At 31.8% G+C, this 21,015-nt stretch overlaps 1 protein-coding gene across 1 annotated transcript in view; it reads right to left on the bottom strand.

The window, feature by feature from the left end:
- Positions 1-4,072: 4,072 nt before the first annotated feature.
- LOC127712107 (carbonic anhydrase 2-like) overlaps positions 4,073-21,015 on the bottom strand; it is a 40,318-nt gene continuing 23,375 nt past the window's right edge. Inside the window, exons 2-8 of the mRNA XM_052218315.1 lie at positions 14,487-14,510; positions 13,313-13,489; positions 11,023-11,168; positions 8,643-8,735; positions 7,733-7,799; positions 6,222-6,379; positions 4,073-5,694 (exon numbers count right to left, since the gene is read on the bottom strand). Of these exons, the coding sequence (XP_052074275.1) occupies positions 5,506-5,694; positions 6,222-6,379; positions 7,733-7,799; positions 8,643-8,735; positions 11,023-11,168; positions 13,313-13,489; positions 14,487-14,510 (854 nt within the window). The 3' untranslated portion in view covers positions 4,073-5,505. The remainder of the gene's footprint in view (positions 5,695-6,221; positions 6,380-7,732; positions 7,800-8,642; positions 8,736-11,022; positions 11,169-13,312; positions 13,490-14,486; positions 14,511-21,015) is intronic.

The raw sequence follows: 21,015 nt of genomic DNA, 5'->3' as shown, positions 1-21,015 counted from the left end.
TTTACATAATTATTCATTGGCTCCTTTACTAATTGTGATAGTATGGTTATTGAAATTGGACAATGATCAGAGATTGTTGGTTCATATTGACCTACACTAAAATTGACAATATTTGGTAAAAATTCAGATGAGCATAAGCAATAGTCATCAATAGACACACCATTATGATTATAGAAAGTGATTTTACCTTTCGAATCACCAAGTGTTCTTCCGTTAAGGATTCTTAATTGAGATTCTGTGCATAAGTCAAGTATAAGTTTTCCATAGTTATTAGTTTTTTGGTGTACTTGAGTATTTCTAAATTTGCATACACTATCTGCGACATAATTAGTGGGAAGAAAGTTGTCTAAACTGTCATCTACTTCATTTGTTATGAAATCTAACTCTTTACAGTTAATATGTGCATTTAGATCTCCCATGAGGATAACGTCCCCTGATATACTATATTTAGCAATATCTGTTTCAAGTTTCTCAAAAATTTGTTTATCAAAATTTGTTCTAAACGTGTAAGATGAGTTGGAAGGGGGAATATATAGGAAACATAAATATACATTTCTATCAAAACTGAAAAAATTCTTGTCTAGTTTGAACCACATTATATCATCTATGGATTTATCCATCAACTTTACACCTGATAATATTTCCTTCTTAAAAAAAGTAGCTAAACCACCTCTAACCTTATTTGAATCACAGTTTACAAAACATTTATAACCATCATAGTTTAAAATCTCTTTGGAGGGGATATGTGTTTCTGAAAAACAAACAATATCTGCAGTCATAATTTGACAAATAATATTATCATCTAGTTTACAAACTCTGTTACCACTTATTCTTTTAAACATTCCATTAACATTCCAAGAGCTGATAGATAATTGCTTTGATACTTTAATACACATGATTAAAATCTAAATTTTGAATTAACATTTCAAATTGCACAGGGGTTGGTGAATTGCAGAACAGATGGAAAGAGAAATTAAAATAAAAAATAAAATAAAATAAAAAGTTACTATTAGTATTTGTATAAATTTCAAGACCAAAACTTTACTTGGTTTAAGTATTTGCTTTAACTATATTCTAGAAGAAATAAAATAAAAGTGCTCGACTACTACTAGGATTCAAGCTGGAAAATTACTTAATATTTCCAGAACTATAATTAATTCTAAGTATTACAATACTATAGTGAACTCCACAAAAAACAATGATGTTTGGATAGATATATGCATTTTATGTCTTCCGTAAAAAGTCATAAATTGTACAACGAACAGGATTGCATACACAAAATAGATGTGTGTAACTTACGGTTTTATATGTAATGTTTATTTTTAACAGCAGATAATTCAAATACAAAGACAACTAAATTTAAATAAAAAGTGAAAAACAATTGCATATTTTGAAACTATATAGTAAACCAGTAATGAAACATATCGGCTTGAAGTTCCATTCATTACAGGAAGTTTCAAAAATGTCCGAATGAACGAGTTTAACTTCACAACTTCCACAGAGGGTTAATACAGCCAACAAGAGACAAATTGGTAACAAAGATGCGACATCACAACCAAACAACTAATTATAAGTCTAAGAAGATGTCAAACAAATGCAAGCCCTGAAATATCGTATCAACTGGGAATTATATATAACCATAGACAGACGCCTCTGGAATGACGATACACAGAAATGAAAAGTTCACTATAGGACTTAGTACTCAAACAACTAACTATCATTGTCAATTTATAGATATGAAGCTGCCTTAACTGCGTCTGTGGTTTCCTTTATTTATAGTAATTAGTAAAAGGATATCATCTATATTGTGGAACGTGAAGTTAAAGATAAATGCCAGCTTCTTACCATTTTCTTTTGAAGCACCTGTATGAAGTCTGCCTCATAGAATAAAAATACAAGTCGCCAGAAGAGGAATACAGTTGGTTTCCATAGAAAAACCCATTTTTGTTAAACAACACGTCCTCCAAACGTTTGAAGTACTGGATTTTATGTGGTTTTTTTCATTTCACTGAGATTAAGGTTGATCATCGCTATATATTTCCTCAGATAGATTTTTTTTTAAATTTGCAAAAATGGAGATTTTGCCATGCTATCTTAAAAGATATAATCAAAAGTATGGGTCACCGTGCTAATTTTCAAGCTACAAGTGATAAAAAATTTTGCATAGATTATTAAAAAAAAACCATTTTTTTGTGAATAAAAAGAAATCTATGAGATAGAATTTTGAAATAAAATATGGGAAGATATATTTTATAATTTGCGTTAAGAAAATAGAAATAAAAAATGGTGTCACCGAACTTGTTTTCTTGCTACAAGTAAAAAATAAAAATTTCACTATTATTCCAGTATAAAAAAAAATTACTTTTAGAGTTATCTCCCCTTATATGACTAAGTTTTAAAAAATTGAATCAAACAGAAACACATATTTAGCATTTGTTAAAACAGTGTACATAATGCAAATAATCACTTATTTTTCTTTATTTAAACGAACAGTCTTACACATTAATTGCCAATCTGTCTAAAAATTTGCAGATTTAAGCAAATATCTAGACCGATTGTGTACTGCTAATTCACAATCCAAGATGGCGATATGCAGATAATCTATCTTAAATTACTGTAGGAAATACAAAGGTATGTTTCCATGCATTCTCACATCGCGTTGATGTAACATCTTTGACAACACCTTGACAACATTTTTGACAACAACTAGACAACATCACCTTGACAATAGCTTTGACAACATCTTGACAACAGATTTGACAACACCAGGACAACAGCTTTGACAACACATTGACAACAATTGAACAACATCTTTGACAACACATTGACAACAGCTTTTACAACACTTTGACACATCTTAAAAAACACATTGATAACAGTTTTGACAACACATTAACAACACATTGCTGTACTATGTCAGAAGAGTAAAGTACTTTTTTACTTTATATTTGAATATCCGATTTTTATTTTTACAAAGTAAATCACCCTATTCCAATTCAACAAACACCTATGTGTTATCTGTTTCGGGACTCTATGTGTTTTTCTGTAACTCTATTATGTTTTTCTGTAACTCTATTATGTTTTTACTTTCAGCGTAATATTGGCTGACGGCAATGATATTGTTGATGAATCCATCAGCTGTTTTTTTTTTTTTTTTCAAAATGTGTAAATTAAGGCGACAGTAGTCTACCGATGTTCATTTCTAGGAAACAAACATCACTTGAGGGAATCCCATTAACTCCAAAAGGAGCAAGACCGGATGTGACGACAGAGTTAGCGTCTCTTAGTGGGTTCGTGTTGCTCATTCTTTAGTTTTCTATGTTGTATTTTGTATTTTGTCTTATTGTCGTCTTTCGTTTTTTTGCCATTGCGTTGTCAGTTTGTTTTAGACTTATGAGTTTGAATGTCCCTTTAATATTTATCGCCTCACTTTTTGCGGCATCCATACCCTTTTTTCAATTTTAATGATGACCATCGTTCCTATTTGAGACAGTTTTACCATAAACCAGTAATGAAATTTTAGTCAATTTTGTCTTCTGTAAGAGGTTATGTGTCAGAGATGTATGTTATTACTTTGAACTTGGCTGTATTTTAATTGCGAACATCTCATTCGTTACTTTCCAAAAAGAGAATTTCGACTAAATGGAACCATAAATTGTTTAGTGTTACCTAATTGTTTGTTGCCTCACTGCTTTGTATACTTATTTTGATCCACTGATGATTGTTTATATTTGATGAAAACCATGAGATTTCACTGCAAGCACCATTACCGTTGTCACTATAAGAGAAGGATCTGTTTATACTTCCGGGGCACCTAAGTTTGCCCCAAGATATTTTTATTGGTTTTATTTGTGCAATCTTCAGTTATCGGTAAAGTGTTTCTTACACAGTTGTTTTTTCTTTTGAATGAAGTATATCATTGTTTTGTTTTGTCATGGTGTTATCTTTCTTTCTTCGATGTATGGGTTTTGGTTGTCCTCATGTTATCTTCTTAATTTTATAGTTTAATTCATTGTTTATACTTTTATTCCTTTTCTTTAACCACAAACTTGAAATGAAAATATAGACTTGCAAGATTTTAAATTGGTTTATTATGCATATTGTACAGCAAAATAGCAATTATATATTACATAAAGCAATTATAATTAATTGAAAGTAAATCAAAAATCATCATTTAAACTAAAGCTTCTAAAAAGCATATTTCTATTACTTTTTACCTATGCTGCAGAATGGCCATTCTTGATCCCAATAAATTAAAGCATATTTACCCCGGTTCTGATTGAAAGCCTTCTTCTGTTTATTTGCAGAACTTTCTATTTATATCAACGAAAGTAGCATTGTGGTGGTCATTTAAAAAGTTGTTTTATATCGTAACATAGATATCTTATTTCCTCAACAAAAAGGCCAACAATAGACTATTGTAACAGATGACAAGCGTCAAGTGAAGGGTAAACATCAAAGGACACTTTGGGTTAAGGGGAGCTAACATGCAGCTTTAAAAATAGTATGACAATTATGATAAATGTTCCCATTCTGCATTGTTCTAATACTGTTTTGTTTAGAATATATACAAGAATACAAGAATACAACTAAAGCATTTCAACGATTATACCGTTCATATCATGAAATATATTTTTTGAATTATACATGATTATTTATAGTGGCACTGACATGATTCTTTATTATGATAATAAATAGCAGACGATGATTGGTTATTGTTAATGAACGAACCACCAAAACAACAAAACCAATAAAAGATCCCCCTAAAAAATCAGTACCAACACAAGAAATATTAACTCTATTTTATCAACATTAACTTTTCACAGGAAACAAATCATGACCAAATTTTGAAACATGTACAACATAAAAGTCATTGTTTGGGATGATATTAAGAAATATATCGAGCCCAATTCAAAATCTTACAGATTCATTTTATGGAATACTGAATTCTCCACTTGTCACAATATTTATTTTTGCTTTTTCAAATTACAACTTTCCAAATATCCCGGAAATGGCGATACGTTGTTGTGGAATTACAATTACAAGATTTTTTTTATTTTCGTAGCTTGGACGAAGTTTACTGAGTAAATAGTATGAGATAACAATTATATAACATTGAAAGAAATACTATTAAAGGAAGAATACTCGCCCTTTTCATCCTAAAATGTTGTTACCAGTTATTTATACTTATGGATACCAGTGAAGTTAGACTTATGGGTAATACTCATATATAGCAGTTCATAGGCGGATCCAGGGTGGGGCCTGGGGGGCCCGCCCCCCCTCCCCCTTCGTGGGAAAATTTGATTGATTATATAGGGAATCACTGAAGCATGACTGGAGCGGGCCCCCCTTATGAAAAGTTCTGGATCCGCCACTGCAGTTAGACCTATGAGTAAACATCGTCAATCGAGAAATTTAAGGCTAAATTTGCAAAGTTTAAATTCAACTGATCAATGTACATGACTTTCAATGTTGCCTTTTTTAAAGGTCCTATGTCTACAACGTTCATAACAAATGTAGAAGGTAAACTAATAAAACTGTTACAATTGACGATGAACAAATAGTGTTAGCTCCGTCTGTTTCTAACTTGAAACTTCTGCTTACTCTTCTACCATTTAACTGCTGGACTGGCCTGAAGTTGTTGACAATTTTGTGGTTTGGTTTTTTTTCTTTCAAATTTCTGAATAGTCGTAACTGGAAGAGAAATTATGATGTAATAAATAAAATGTGCTTATAGTTATTAATTAAAAATGTTATAATCATCAACGAATAAATGAAGATAAATGTGTAGTGTTATCCATGCGTGTAAGTCTCTGCTTTCTATGTTCAGTTTATCAAATTGCATGTGCATCAGTAAATTTTAAAAAAAATAAAAAAATTAGAGAGTGTCATCTTATTGATTTTTCTTGGAAATTTAAAAAGGGATATGAAAAAATGTTGCGACAGAATATATCAATCATTTCGACAATGCTTTGATTAATCTTAAACATTTATTACAAAAATATCAAATATAAATTAAAAACATGCATCTGCATATGTTTAATCTTCCGGAGCTCGAGTTATAACTCCAGTCGTTTTAACGTGCTAGCAATTGTATTTTTTTCAGTTGTTTGTCCTTATTACATGTGTCTGTTTTGATTTTCAGTCTAACAATGCTCTGGGTTTTGCGTTTTTTATATTTGATCTGATTGTACCATCCGGTCTCTACTTAATTTATTTACCTGATTTTCTGAAATGGGAATAGTCTCTTCAAACATTGTCCACGTGACACTTTCATAACATGGCGGAGTTGTCAAACTGCCTTTATATCTGTAGTATTTGTCAAGTTTTGGAATGATTAAATCACTAACTAGAACATCTGTCACATCGACTTCGTCGTCTGAAATAGATAAACAAAAACATTATTTTTTTTGTTCACAATTTTATGGTATTTGAGTAAATTTGCATTTAAAGTATACAATCAACAAATTAAATGCATGTTTAATTTTGTACTGACTGATTTAAAAATAAAAATAAGAAACGATTACCGTAAAATATACTGATTATAAACAGCTTTTTATATATAAATAAGAAAACATCTATCACTATCTCAAATGAAAATACGGATGTTGTTTTTGGAAAATTTGTTGTTATAAATTAAAGAATGCATTTCCCTCGTGCATAGCTCTGACTCCTTGTTAGAGTTTGTCAAACATTTTGGTCCTCCTCTGTTATAACAGCTATTCAACGTTCGTATTAGGAATTTGATTTTAGATATTTTGGCATCAAGCATTACTGAAGAGACATTAATTATCAAAATACGCATCTGGTGCAGTAAAATTGGAATCGTTAATGGTATTAAACGATATTAGATGGCCTGTATCGATACAATTAACTAACGATGTATATAGAAATAAGAAGATGTGGTATGAGTGCCAATGAGACAACTTTCCATCCAAGTCACCATGTGTAAAAGTAAACAATCATAGGTCAAAGTACGGCCTTCAACACGGATCCTTGGCTCACATCGAACAGCAAGCTATAAAGGGCCCCAAAATGACTAGACAAGTGTAAAACAATTCAAACAGGAAAACCAACGGTCTAATCTACATAAAAAACGAGCAACGAGAAAGACTTATAAACCACATCAACAAACGACAACCACTGAACAACAGGTTCCTGACTTAGTACAGATTCAAACAAATGCAGCGTATGTACGTCTTAAAGATTACTTCTGATGGTTTTGATTGTTGTTTGGTAACGACTTTTTGATGGTTTTGACTGTTGTTTGGTAACGATTTTTTGATAGTTTTGACTGTTTGTTGTTTGTGATGTGTTCGGTTGTGATTCCCCTAATGTATTTGGCTTTCTAATTCTTTGGATTCGCGTTTTCCCCGCTGATATCAGAAATAGTGTATTGGGCAAATATTTTTGATCATTTGAACAGAATAATATTTAGCACGAGATTGCAGAATTGACAGTGATTTTCTGCAAGGGTAGGTGTTCAGTAATATTCGCATAATGACCGTATTATTGTTAAGGTCATGATAAACTATTATCAGATCACTATTTTCTCCAAATCGCATAATCTACCATTTGGAGGAGATGATTTACTGCAAAAGGTACTTGCTGTTAAGGTTTTGTATAAAATATATCAATTCAACATGGCAATTCCCTTAAATTTTTCTCAAAATTTTATTACTTTGTTACTTCACATGCTATTTTTATCAGACAGTGTAGCCTTAATAATTACCTGCATTTTGTATTTTTGTGAGATTGTTCACCAACTTGGCAAACATTTTGTTGTCTTCAGCTACAACCTAAAACAATGAATGCCACACACATGTATAAAATAATTGCTACTGTCTTTAACAACTAGCAAGACGAATAAGTGAAGTCATTAAATATTAGTGTTGCAAAATGTCATTATCAAAAATTCAATAAGAATTTGACTATTAAAAGAAAGTATAACTAAGGTAAATTCAAAAAGGGGAAGTTCATAAAAACAGACGAAATCAGCCGTTATCAACCAACGGAACGGGAGAAAAACAACTGTCATATTCCTGACCTGGTACAGGCATTATCCGAAGAAATTAAAAATAAAGAATATGTTTTATTAGCAAAAAAAACAAACATTAGAGTGAAGAGTGTAAGTAGCATTAAAGTAGTCAATACTGAATAGACTATTATCATATTACCGACTAATGACTCCGGTGTATATATTTTTTGTACAGTTAACTTACACTGTGGTAAGACATTTTGGTACTCAGTCAAGTAACAGTTACTAAAGGAAGTAAAATCAAGCTTACAAAAAGGTGTAATTTAGGGGGGAAAATAAACTGTTTTCCGATGATTTTGTCGTGTATAGAAACATAAAACAATTAATTTTTCCACCAAATTGCACCGATTGTAAGTTTGATTTTACTTCCTTTTTGCTCTTACTTGACCGATTTCCAGAATGTCCTAAAAATTATATAATTAGGTAATATGAAAATCGTTTATAAAACATGTAGTAGCTCTTTTACCATGCATCTTGTAAAAAATTGAACTGGTTTTTGTCATTCAAATAACAATGTAAAATGATTATTTAAAATGAGAATTACCATAGTGACAGAATATACTTTTTCAAGTAATATTATACCATTATTGAAATGTAAGTATACCTTAAACCAAAAACCCAGTACTGCAAGACCATCTGGTTTTGGAGCAGCATTTGTTAGGCTATCATATTTACTGTTATAGTTGACTATATGCATCTACAATAGAAATCAGAATATATGAATAGAAATAACATTATTACCTTGAATTTTACTTGACATGAACAACACAACGGGTGAAACTAGTAAAGCAAGAACTGATATCCCTTCCGGGGTACCTGTGTTAATACACAGTTTAAGAAAGGTTTCGTGTTGCTCAATCTTTAATTGTCTGTGTAATGTTTTCTGAACTTTTGTTTATTTTATTTTTTTTTTTCATTTTTTTTTTTTTTTTTTTGTATATGGTGTTTTTTACTTTTCGACTTCTGGTTACTTCATTGATTCATGTTTTCTTCTTACTTTGGAATCTGCTTTTGATAAAATGGAAAAAAGGATATGGTACGTGTATTAAAGTCATGACACAAAATCACTGCAATCACTTAAAAGAAAACAAAATCTCAACAAAGCTTCAATTTCAATATACTTATTGAAAATTGTTCTTTTATGTCTTCAGAGAAAGCTTATCTTGTATTTTCTTCTTGATTTTGAATTTGGAATAATAAAAAAACGGTGAATAGGGGGAATAATATTGAAATGATTTGCGTCCATGTGTTTTGTTTATTTAGCAGTCGAAGCCTTATCTGTGAGCTTATAAAAAAAGATAAATACAGCTGCTGTATTCAAACTTAATAGGATATCGAATGTCATTTTCAAGCTGTGTATTTCATCTATTTCCCCTAACTGTCGTTAAAAGTAGATATTTTGGAAATCGTTATATATATGGTTAAACCATCAAGACTACCCTGACACCATGCAACTATCACTTATTTTACTCTTAACCATATATGAGTATGTAAGAACGACAAATGATCATTATTTAAACGAAATTAAACTTCAAATTGCGTGTTTGTATTAGTATTTTTTCATCAAACATCGATTTTGGCAATTTCTCTTTTATGAACAGTATTCTTTTTGATTCTATTCTGTAAATGTTCTGTTCTTTATCTTACAGGACAAACACTGTTTCACTTAATACTGATGTTTAAGCCATCACTTATGTAGACCCAACAAATGTCCTGAAACCAACCTTTAAATGATAAGTTACTTCACTGGGAAGAAATTCCAAACCTTGGCTATAAAAATGTGTCTTCCATGGAAGACGTGTGTCGCCTGCCGTCTCTTAATGATAGTATGTTTTGGTACAGAAATTGGCATGTTTTGGCACATAAAATGGCATGTTTTGGTACAGAAATTAGCATGTTTTGGTACAGAAATTGGCATGTTTTGGTGGGTTTACCCCCCAAGAATAACTCAAACCAAACCTTGAAATAGGAGATGCACAACTGTACGACATGTAGAAGAATATGTGCACATTTGCTTATATTCTGTCAAGTCGCTTTTAAGTTGTTGATTAACAATTAAGCAATCACGGTGCGGAGCTATTAGTTTCAGCCGGTATACACGCCATCTTGAAATAATTACTTATAACATATAGATTCTGATTGGTTGCTTTATGATGCGGATGAGATACAGCAACAGCTATTGGCTTAAATGAGATAAAGAATTACAGACTTTTCTCGTCTCAGGATAAGATATCAAATGCCGGAAAATTAACTATGTGTATTTCAGTTCCGATCAACTGTCATTAATTCATGTTCGTTTTATTATGTATATATTGCACACTGAAATTCAATATTGAAATATCAATAATTAAATAATAAATACGCGTTTATTTGCCTTGTTAATCTGCAATGTGCACGATTTGTTTTGCGAAACAAATGAATGTTCCTGTACAATGTTTACAAAAATGCATTATCTGTATTTTATAACTTCTGCCAATCTAGGCACACCTCCAGAGAGGCACACCTCCAGAGTCTTGTCTATATGTAAATGTTTTAATTTTCAACAAGTAAAGTGAACAAAATTTTAAAAGCATGGGTGTATAATCGTCACACTCTTAAAGTAGAACCATATCATTTTCACTGAAACTAAACATTTATTGCATTTTACATCAATCAATATCTAAAAATACCACATTTCCAATACTAAATCAACAACCACATGCACACACATTACCTTAAATTAGGATAGAGCGAAGCAGTCCACAGCTTTTTAGAAAGCTCAAACTTGTATATTATTAGAATTGGTTAAATCTATATTTTGGTGTGGGAAACCTCAAAATTGCCTCCGATCAAAATTTTCGGCCAATTACCATAAAGTGTGACGCGGACGAAGACGACGACGCAAGATGACAAAAGTGATCCCTGTGTATCGCTAGAGACTGCTGGACGCTGCCAGGCCACACAACAAATAGAAATTTCTTTTATGTAGCTAATCTGAACTTTACCTCTAAGGGATACCTCGTTCTGTTACGTAGATGCTCTGAGCCTTTGTTACTACTACTGCCCCAGTGGAAATGTAACTGAGCAGTGTTGTAAGTTCCTGATAAACCTCCGCCTGATACTTTTAAATCTCCTATTATGTTAAGTTGAGCTGTTGTGAAAAAAGAATAATTCTTTTATGAAGAATTTTATTAATAATAAGTTCTTTATTGTTGAAGTATGTTTTCAATTAAAGAAAACATCGGCATGGCAATAGTAAAATAAACTTTTAGGATTGAAAAATGTTGCTCTCATTGTGTTATAAGTAAAATACCCTTACAAAACAATATATATGTAGGACTCAAATCTATGGTGGGTTCCAGATCTATGGCAGATTCCTAATCTATGGTAAATATGACGTCATGCCATTCCCAATCTATGGCTGATTTTTTAGAACCCTAATCTATGGCAGTGTTTTTTTATTTTCCTAACCTAAGGCAACTTTTTTTCAGTATCCTAATCTATTGCGGATTTCTAGATTTCAAATCAATGACAGATTTTCTGCAAAGGTCGGACCAGTCAGTATATATCTGACCAATGATCAATGATTTCGAGGTCGAAATGTCCAAAGGTAGCGAAAGAGCTGCTTTTAAGTCAAAACCAGTACATTGTAAAAGAAAAACAAAATATGACTATTACTAGGAAGCATATCCATAACCGTTTGTAAAATGAACACAGACTTTAGGGTTGAAATCATGTGCCCCGGAAGGATAAGTATTTTCTACTCTGTGCATGGTACCTGCATGCTTGACCCATTATTTAACCAACACAAAATGTAGTTTGAATTTTTAACAAATATCTATTTGACTTTGAGCGTTAGATAATTTAAATTTTGTTTGACTGATGACGATGTAAGTCCTGTCATGAACATTGACTCGCCTCCAACCCCTGACATTATAAAATAAAATCCTTATTTCTCCAACAGTACAGTTATTCGCATATTTATAGCGGGGAAAACATTAATATTATTAATATCTATAAGAAATCTATGACATATTTTTTTCTCTCCACTGAATCTCAAGAAAGATTATTTGCTACAACAGTCCAGGTAGTCACTGTTATATAGATGTCAAAATAATTTACGTTTTGTTACTTCTAATAGAAAATTTAAGAGATCATAGGGATACAAAACATTACATAAAACAGCAAAAAGCAAACCAAAATGCACAATAAAAGCTCGTACAATTAAGGGTGAGGGCAACACCAGCAACACGAGAAGAAGGCATCAAGGATAGAAACAACAACAATTCTGAATTAAGGTTGATTTAGATCCTTGCAAACTTACTTTTTGATCTTTTCCTTTTCCTTTTGTATAACAAAACCGTCGCTGTCAGCGGCAGCTTCAACGTTACATGACGTTATTTAATTGTGACGGAAAATTACGTACTATCCAAATCTGCCATAGATTTGGAGAAAACAAAAACCTGCCATAGATTTGTGATTTATTTGGCGTTTGTGACATCATTTTTACCATAGATTAGGAATTTGCCATAGATCTGGAACCCACCATAGATTTGAGTCCTACATATATATATATTGTATAAATACACATGTCTATTGACGAAGTCTTTCATTTAGTCATGGGGTATATGCAGTTTAGAGTGCTTTTTTCTTAAAGTAAAGTTCACATAACCTTCTTGACTATACAAGTTGGTTTTTTTCAGTACATTTATCTTGTGAACACATTCCATATGTTGAACTGAAATACATTTAATATTGTTATTGTGTTTGTAAACTGAACATTTAACTTTTTTACGGAAGTTGCAAAGATATTCCTGTGTTTGTGTGCACAAAGCACTCCAGTTTCTCCCACGCACTGAGCACTATGTCTCGGCTTATTTCAAGATATTGTAGATATCTAAATAAAGTCGTTAATAAAGGAAGAGAGAAATCTCGGACGTTTACTGTACATTTAACAGTAATTTCTCTTTCTTTAATTATTAACTGGACATTTTCACTCCGAGATTGTATAAATTTAAGCATGCTAGTACAGAAGTGATTAGTACTGGTAGGATAGCACCCTCCTATATATCCTTTCATTTCTCCCCGGTATCTTCTTAGTTTCTTTTACAGTGTATTTGAAATAGTGTATTTCTGTATATTATCCGAGTTCAATTCATTTTGACTATAATTATTGTTTGTTAATACGTCTCAACGTTTAAAATTCTTAAGCAGACAGATTCTTCAGTGGACTTTACTTGTACATAAAACTTATGTTTTTCATCAAAATCAGAAGATAATGCAACGAAAGTTTACCTGTATGTCCATTGTTGACAAGTTTTAAAACATTTGTTTTCTTTTCAAATCCCATAACTACAAACGGTACTAGCATTTCGTCATATTGAGCGTTCGTTGCATCTGGAATGTCTATTGGTGACTGTGCCCTCAGGCCACAAGCTGCATTGCCATGCATAGTCGTCCAGTTTGATGGGCCTGTAGATTGAAGATAAAAAACTTATCTCAATTCTGTATATGCATTAATACTTTGCCATCTTGGTTAAATATGTATGGCAAGTTATTCTTTCTGAAAAATGTCTTGCCGGTTTAAATTTAGTTTTTAGGGCACAAGTGCTGAAGGGAACTGGTTAATTAGTGTTTGTTTAACGCCCAGTGGCAAATATTTCAGGCATATTAAGGACGATTGGGCATTGAAGTTTAGGACATACAATGCATTAGTATAACTTAGCCCTAGGAAGAAATAAATAAGACATTTTATTGTTAACATGTTTATTGAGAACCTACAATATGGTGAACTGTAGCTCCATCAAAATTTTTATACATTTTATGCATAAATTAGGCCGTTAGTTTTCTCATTTGAATTGCTTTACATTTGTCATTTCGGGGCCTTCTTTAGCTGACTATGCGGTATGGGCTTTGCTCATTGTTGAAGACCGTACTGCGACCTATAGTTGTGTAATTTGGTCTCTTGTAGAGAGTTGTCTCATTGGCAGTCATACCACATCTTCTTATTTTTATACATCTGGTGTAGTCAAATTGGTTCTGTAAATTCTATTACAATAGTATATCAATTTCACACATAACGAAATGCAGCTTGTATATATCAATAATGTGTTAAATATGCTTGCTAAAATACATTGATTGATGGATTGTTGGATTAGTTAATTGGTGTTTAACGCCACTTGTTAAAATGCAGATGTATCTCAATGTTCACAGTATTTTGTGAGACTTCAGTGATCATCTGTTTGTAGACGAACGGGGGGAGGGGGGGATCATATGACAAAAACGAATCAGAGAAAAACGATGATTGAAACTTTCTACAACCTATAACAGAATATTAACTATATAAATATATACTATACTGCATTATTCAAAATACCTATGTCAGATATAGATATTGTATTGTAAAACTTTGTATATATATTTCATTGATGTAATAAATTGACTTTCTTTAAAATAAACGAGAACCTACCATATGGTGAACTGTAGCTCCATTCTAAAATATAAAAAAAAAATGTATTAATAAAGCAAGTATCTGATGGTTAAATTGTAATGTTAACAATGCGCATTTCTCTTTTGAGTTGTTTTACATTTGCCATGTCCTTACATATAGTTGTTAACGTCTAAGTCATTTAGTCTGGTGGTCAGTTGTCTCATTGCTAAACTTAACACATCTTATTATTTTTATATTCAGTTAAGACACCATATAGGTGATTTGATCAAGTTTTCCTTATTTCAAACAAAAATTCAGTTATAAGCCATGAACGATCACAGGAGAACGGGGTTGTTGGTACGACAAATGGCAATGAAATGGGACATATCTCTGGGTATCTCGGTCAAACTGTTTTAAAGGTAACGTGTAATATAGGTAATGAAATGTATTATGTAATATATATTCCCTCTTCCTAGTGTATTATATGTATTAATCGTCAGACACCTGAATGGTTTTCAATGTTGATTTTTATCGCGTGTCCGCGTTATTTATTTGTGGACCAGAGATTTATAAGCAGGTTTCATTGGAATTCAAACAACGGGTTTCTTGGTACTTAATCAATAATTAGTGACCTGGTTCAAGGTTAGATATGCTTTTATGTTGCATAAATAAACACGATTATAACACTTTTATTAGATACATATTCCTTCTCAAATAGCAACAAAAAATTTAAATGTAAAAATAGGACGAAAATGTTTATCTAAGGCTGTTTAAGATTTTTCAATAATCATAAAATCTCCTCTTGACTTAAAAAAAATATGCATTTAACGTTCAAAGACAAAGAGGACGAACAATATGTTATGACAATGTAACGTAGACGTTATATAATGACTAACATCCTTCAAATTATGCTAAATCATTTTATTTAACAATAACATTTTATGGTTGTTTTAAAATATAGGCAGTTCTTTGCATATAGATGACAATGCCTAACTTAAATCGCAAACACGTTTGAATAAAACTCCGTAGACTTGACTTATACATCGATGAGACAATGACCCAACATGAAAAAAAAACAAAAGACATCTAGAGGTTAAAATGCAAACAGTAATGAACAGTACTGTAGTCACGTGTTAATAATAATAAATATGTCAATTTCTAAATGTTCCTTATTTTAGAAAGTATTGAATGATTTAACAGAGCCGATCAAAAATCTGCCATGTAACTATTTTAGGCATTGTAACCCAGCGGCCTTAATAGCCATCGACATTGGAATTTTTCCAAGTCGAATTTGTCCAAGTCCAATTATAGCTTCAAGAACTTCGCCAAACAAACAAACATGTCGTATGTTTTACACATTTGCAGTTATGAATTAGACATCTTTGACGCAACTAGAGTATTTTTTATGTGTTCAAACTTTTAAATGATAACATATAACATGTTTCGTCCAAAGCGCTTTTCGTGATTAAAAAAAAAGAGGTGAAAGGTACCAAAAGGAATGTAAAACTCATCAGTCAAAAACAATGTGACAATGACATGGCAAAATATGAAAAACGATAAAAAAAACCACAACACCAAAAAGCTGGGGTGATATCAGGTGCTTCGGAAGGGATGTCATATCCTGCTCCAAATGTGTCACCTGTCGTGTTGATCATGGTGGTAAGTCTTATTCGGTAGGTCACATTCGAGGAAAAGATGACGGGGTTCTGGTTATGACAAATGTCACGGATATGTTCCAATTGTCGTAACTACAATCCCGTCCCTTTTTCCCCGAATGTGACCTATCGAATTAGACTTATCACCGGATTTGTACTAATATGAGCAACACGACGGGTGCCACATTACTCTTCCGGAGCACCTAAGATCACAACTAGTTTTTAGTGGGGTTCGTGTTGCTCAGTCTTTGGTTTTCTATTTTGTGTTTTGTGTACTGTTGTTTGTCTGTCTGTCTGTTTGGTTTTTTTTTTCTTTTTTAGCCATGACGTTGTCAGTTTATTTTCGACTAATGAGTTTGAATGTCCCTTTGGTATCCTTCGCCTCTTTTTTTTTTGGACCATACACGTAATCATTTGTAAAACAGATATTCTATTATTCTTAATAGAAACGCTCAAACACAAAACTCTGAAAGCCCAGAATTGTTTACTCCTTGATTGCTTGAGAACCTACATATGATCAAAAGGGACATAATTATAAAGAATAGTCAAATCCATCTAAGTAGATATAAGAAGATGTGGTATGAGTGCCAATGAGACAACTCTCCATCCAAGTCACAATGTGTAAAAGTAAACCATTATGAGTCAAAGTCTTCAACACGGAGCCTTGGCTCACACCGAACAGCAAGCTATAAAGGGCCCCAAAAAATGACTAGGGTATAAGGCCAACTTTGCCTGAGTGAGATGGAATCATAGTTTCTGTATAATTTCCAATATCATCAACGGTGGATTTGTAAAGTATGTTATAAATCATTTCAGTAATGAAGCACCGACTACAGAAAAGATGATACCCTCGGGTATAGATCACCAGCAGTATCTAGTTTAGCTTGAAAATGAAAATAACAATTTAAAAATTTTGTGCCTCTATTTTACGTTCAAGTGGTGGCATATATCGTCTTGTTCATCACAAGTGAAATGGAATTCGGACAACAATGACAAGAAAATAAGACATCATGGAATAGGTAAAAATAGTAGATCTTTAAAATACGTCTACTTAATAATGGTAGTGATATATAGAAAAATAAACAATAGGTAATATACTGGATGATCATGGTTCTAATTCATTTGAAATACACCTAAGATTATGGAATATTTTTATAATGATTGCTATATATTATCAAAAATAAATATCATAACAGCTCTTAATGTTAATTTCGAGTGATTTGTATGCATTGTCAAAATGACGGTCTGTAATTGTAATGGAGACTCGTAAGAATGCAGCTGTTTAAGATTTTACAGTGGTACACATAAAGTAAACAAAATCTGTTTGATGTTTAAATTTAATACACACTTAAAACAACATAAATCTGAATGTATTTGTATAAGCCTATATTGATTAAGTACCAAAAACTATTGCACCTCATATAGCCTTACTAACCTAGCTTTTGTTCCCATACAGAGTACCAATACTAGTATGATATATTAAAAATATATAAACATTCAAAATTCCATATGTCACTATATAGACGACATCGAATGAACCCTAAACACGAATGATTAATATGTGTTTGCTGTACGCCGCATCAGACATGAATCAATCTGCACACACAAAACAATACCCATTCCCATACATTTACTGCTTAAAATGGGAAATTTTCCATTACTTATCTTTGAAAATTCATAATTGCGCAACTGTCTCTTCTGCACCAAAAATTTGCAGTAAGAAGAAATCGAGTCACTTATTGTCCCCAATGCTCTTCAACTTCGTACTTTATTTGGCCCATTTAACTATTTTTATTCGAGTGTCACTGATGAGTCTTTTGTAGACAAAACGCGCGTCTTGAGTATAAAGTTTTAAGCCTGGTGTCTATGACGAGTTTATCATGAACTTACACCTTTTACAATCAATTTTAGAAATTGTGCGGTATATCGATCTTGATATAAGAAAAATATAATCTTGCGTTCCTTGACCATATTGACCGGTCAGTATTACAGAAGTCAAATCAATAGTTAGAAGATTATGATGAATGTACAAGATACTGTTAAACAGTTCGTCTTTACATATATAAGGTACGTATCTGTCATTGCTTTTTACATAATCAATATACTGTGGTTACAAAGAAGTCAGTGCTAGACAGATTAGTTTACGTACAATCAATACAATATAAATAAGAAGATGTGGTATGAGTGCCAACGAGACAACTCTCCATCCAAGTCACAATGTATAAAAAGTTAAGTCTGTTGACCACTGTTGGAGGTATAAAAGAATATATATATTCGTCAATATTACGTTGAATTTTTTGTTCATATTGGCATATCAAAATGACGAGTTTTATCTTGCCATGTGGTTTTCTATTTGTTTTATTGTTTGTTAGCTGTGTCATAGACTTGTACTCTACATTTCTTTCCATTCACGTTTGTTACGCAACACACAAGCCACAAACATTAAAATCCGCAGAAAAATACGATAATTCACTAAAATATTGCAGAAATATTTCCACACCAATATTTCTAGTTTTCGTTTTCAGTAAAACATTCTTGCTAATATTTAGTGAAAAAAGAAAAAGTGAACGAAAAATGTTTCTCCGACAAAAAGCAGCAGACAAAATTTGCCCTATACAACTGCACTAATATATTGCTAGTTTAATTGGTACATTTCATGCACCTACAAAACAAAGATCACTTGAGAAGAACAATGTACTTCTATTTGCTTCAGTAGATACCCTTTCCTTATATTTATCAATTCATTTGAGATTCGTTATTATCTAGTAAACGTTCAAATCTTCTAGAAGCATTATCTAATGGCTCCTAATGAGTTAAGTAATTGTGTATCATGATAATTAACGATAACAGCTTCCGGATTCTAGTAGTGATACTAAAATATCTGAGAAATGTGATAGGGTATAATTCATTAGCCAAGTTATTTCAGTAGTATTTTGTTAGAAACTTGAACACATATGAGTATTGTGAACAGCAGTTTATGAATAAATATTATATTTTCAACACTGAGTATATAAAATGCTCCGCGGGACGCTTGATACGACCTGAGAGGTCAAACCATGAACAGTTGGGGCAAGTATGGACACTACATTCAAGCTTGATACAGCTCTGAATTTGGATGGTAATTAAATATTTGACACAGAATGAATGTGGTCAAAGAACTGAACATTTTGAAATTGGACTTTCACCTATTATGGTCTAATTATCCAAAATCTAAATACACGGTTAGATTCAGCATATATATCCAAGTACACCAATAATTTAATTTATTTGTCCATTAATGTTTGTATAGGGGTTCGCTTCATCATAAAAACTATATATATATATTTGTATATAATTTAATTAAGGATGTAACTTGTTTTCTGATTGGCTGAAAGTTTTTTGTCTATCAGCTCATAGGCATAATTTTGTCATGTGACCGTGACCTCATCAACGTTATATCATGATTTACTCTTTCAAAAATGGAATTCAGAATTAAATTATAAGGAATGACTATTATATTTTTTTTGTCTATTCGAAATAACCTAAAAATGTGGTGCACACTTTTAAATCATTCAGTGTGCACCACATTTTTGATTTTTGATTTCAAACTATATATAGATATAGGAAGATGTGGTATGAGTGCCAATGAGACAACTCTTCATCCAGGAATATGTATAATTTCTTCTCTAAAATAAGTTTGATGCCATATCTATTTTTAACTATGACTCTAGTTACAGTTTCTATTAATTGTGCAATACAGCTCTGAATTTGGATTGTGATTATATATTTGACATAGCATAGTTTCTGGCACAGAATGAATGTGGTCTAAGAACTAAAAAAATGTGAAATTGGACACTTACCTATTATGGTCCAATATCCAAAATCTAAATACATGGTTAGGATCAGCATATCAAAGATCCCTAAGAATTCAATTTTTGAATCAAACAAAGTTTCTTTGGACATCAATGTGAACCAATTTAAAAATGGGGCCCAAAATCTAAATACAGGGTTAGATTCAGCATATCAAAGAACCCCATATATATTTTTTTGTTGAAATTAAACAAAGTTTAATTTTGAACCCCGATTTGAACCAACTTGAAAACTGGGTCCAAAATCAAAAATCTAAATACATGTTTAGATTCAGCATATCAAAGAACCCTTTGAATTCAATGTTTGTTAAAATCAAACTAAGTTTAACTTTGGTCTATTTGGACCTTAATGTGGACCAATTTAAAAACCGGTCCCAAAATCAAAAATCTATACGCAGGGTTAGATTCAGCATATCAAAGAACCCAAAGAATTCGGTTTTTTTTAAATCAAACAAGGTTTAGTTTTGGACCCTTTGGACCTTAATGTGGACGCAGTGGATAAGTCTGAAAATTGTATGAAAGCCTGAATATGGTTTATTAGTTTATTGTTCAGTCTTTCAAGACCTGTATAAATTTAATAGAAGTTTTAAATTTCTATATCTTTATGCATTTTAAGCAAAAAAAAGTTTAAATGTCTATATCTGTATGCATTATAAGCAAAAAAAAGTTAAAATTTCTATATTTTTATGCATTTCAAGCAACAACAAAAATTTCCTCTTTAGTTTGTAAGTGTAGAAAATGCTTGATATTTAGAGCATTTAATGTTGTTTGAATTAGTTAATTAGAAAATAATATAACAAACTTAATAAAAGAACTCTGTCTAGTTAGGAATTTATTTGACGATTAACACACCAAACAAGATGGGCGATGTTTATATTTAAGTTCTTCTGGCATTTTTTCACTAAGAATGAAATATTCAGATTATATAAATTGTTTCAACAATTTTCCTACTGCCAGATATATGTTCTTGATAAATAATACAAAATTCAAATCAATTACGCAATCAAACTCAATGTTTCTAAGCTTGTTGGTGAGGATATTGTTATCGACAGATCTATTTTTTCA

Source organism: Mytilus californianus, unplaced genomic scaffold (assembly GCF_021869535.1).
Source record: "Mytilus californianus isolate M0D057914Y unplaced genomic scaffold, xbMytCali1.0.p SCAF_8, whole genome shotgun sequence".
In the NCBI taxonomy this organism is placed as follows: Eukaryota; Metazoa; Mollusca; class Bivalvia; order Mytilida; family Mytilidae; genus Mytilus; species Mytilus californianus.
The sequence above is the reverse complement of the archived record's forward strand: the minus strand, read 5'-3'. Positions and strand labels throughout refer to the sequence as shown.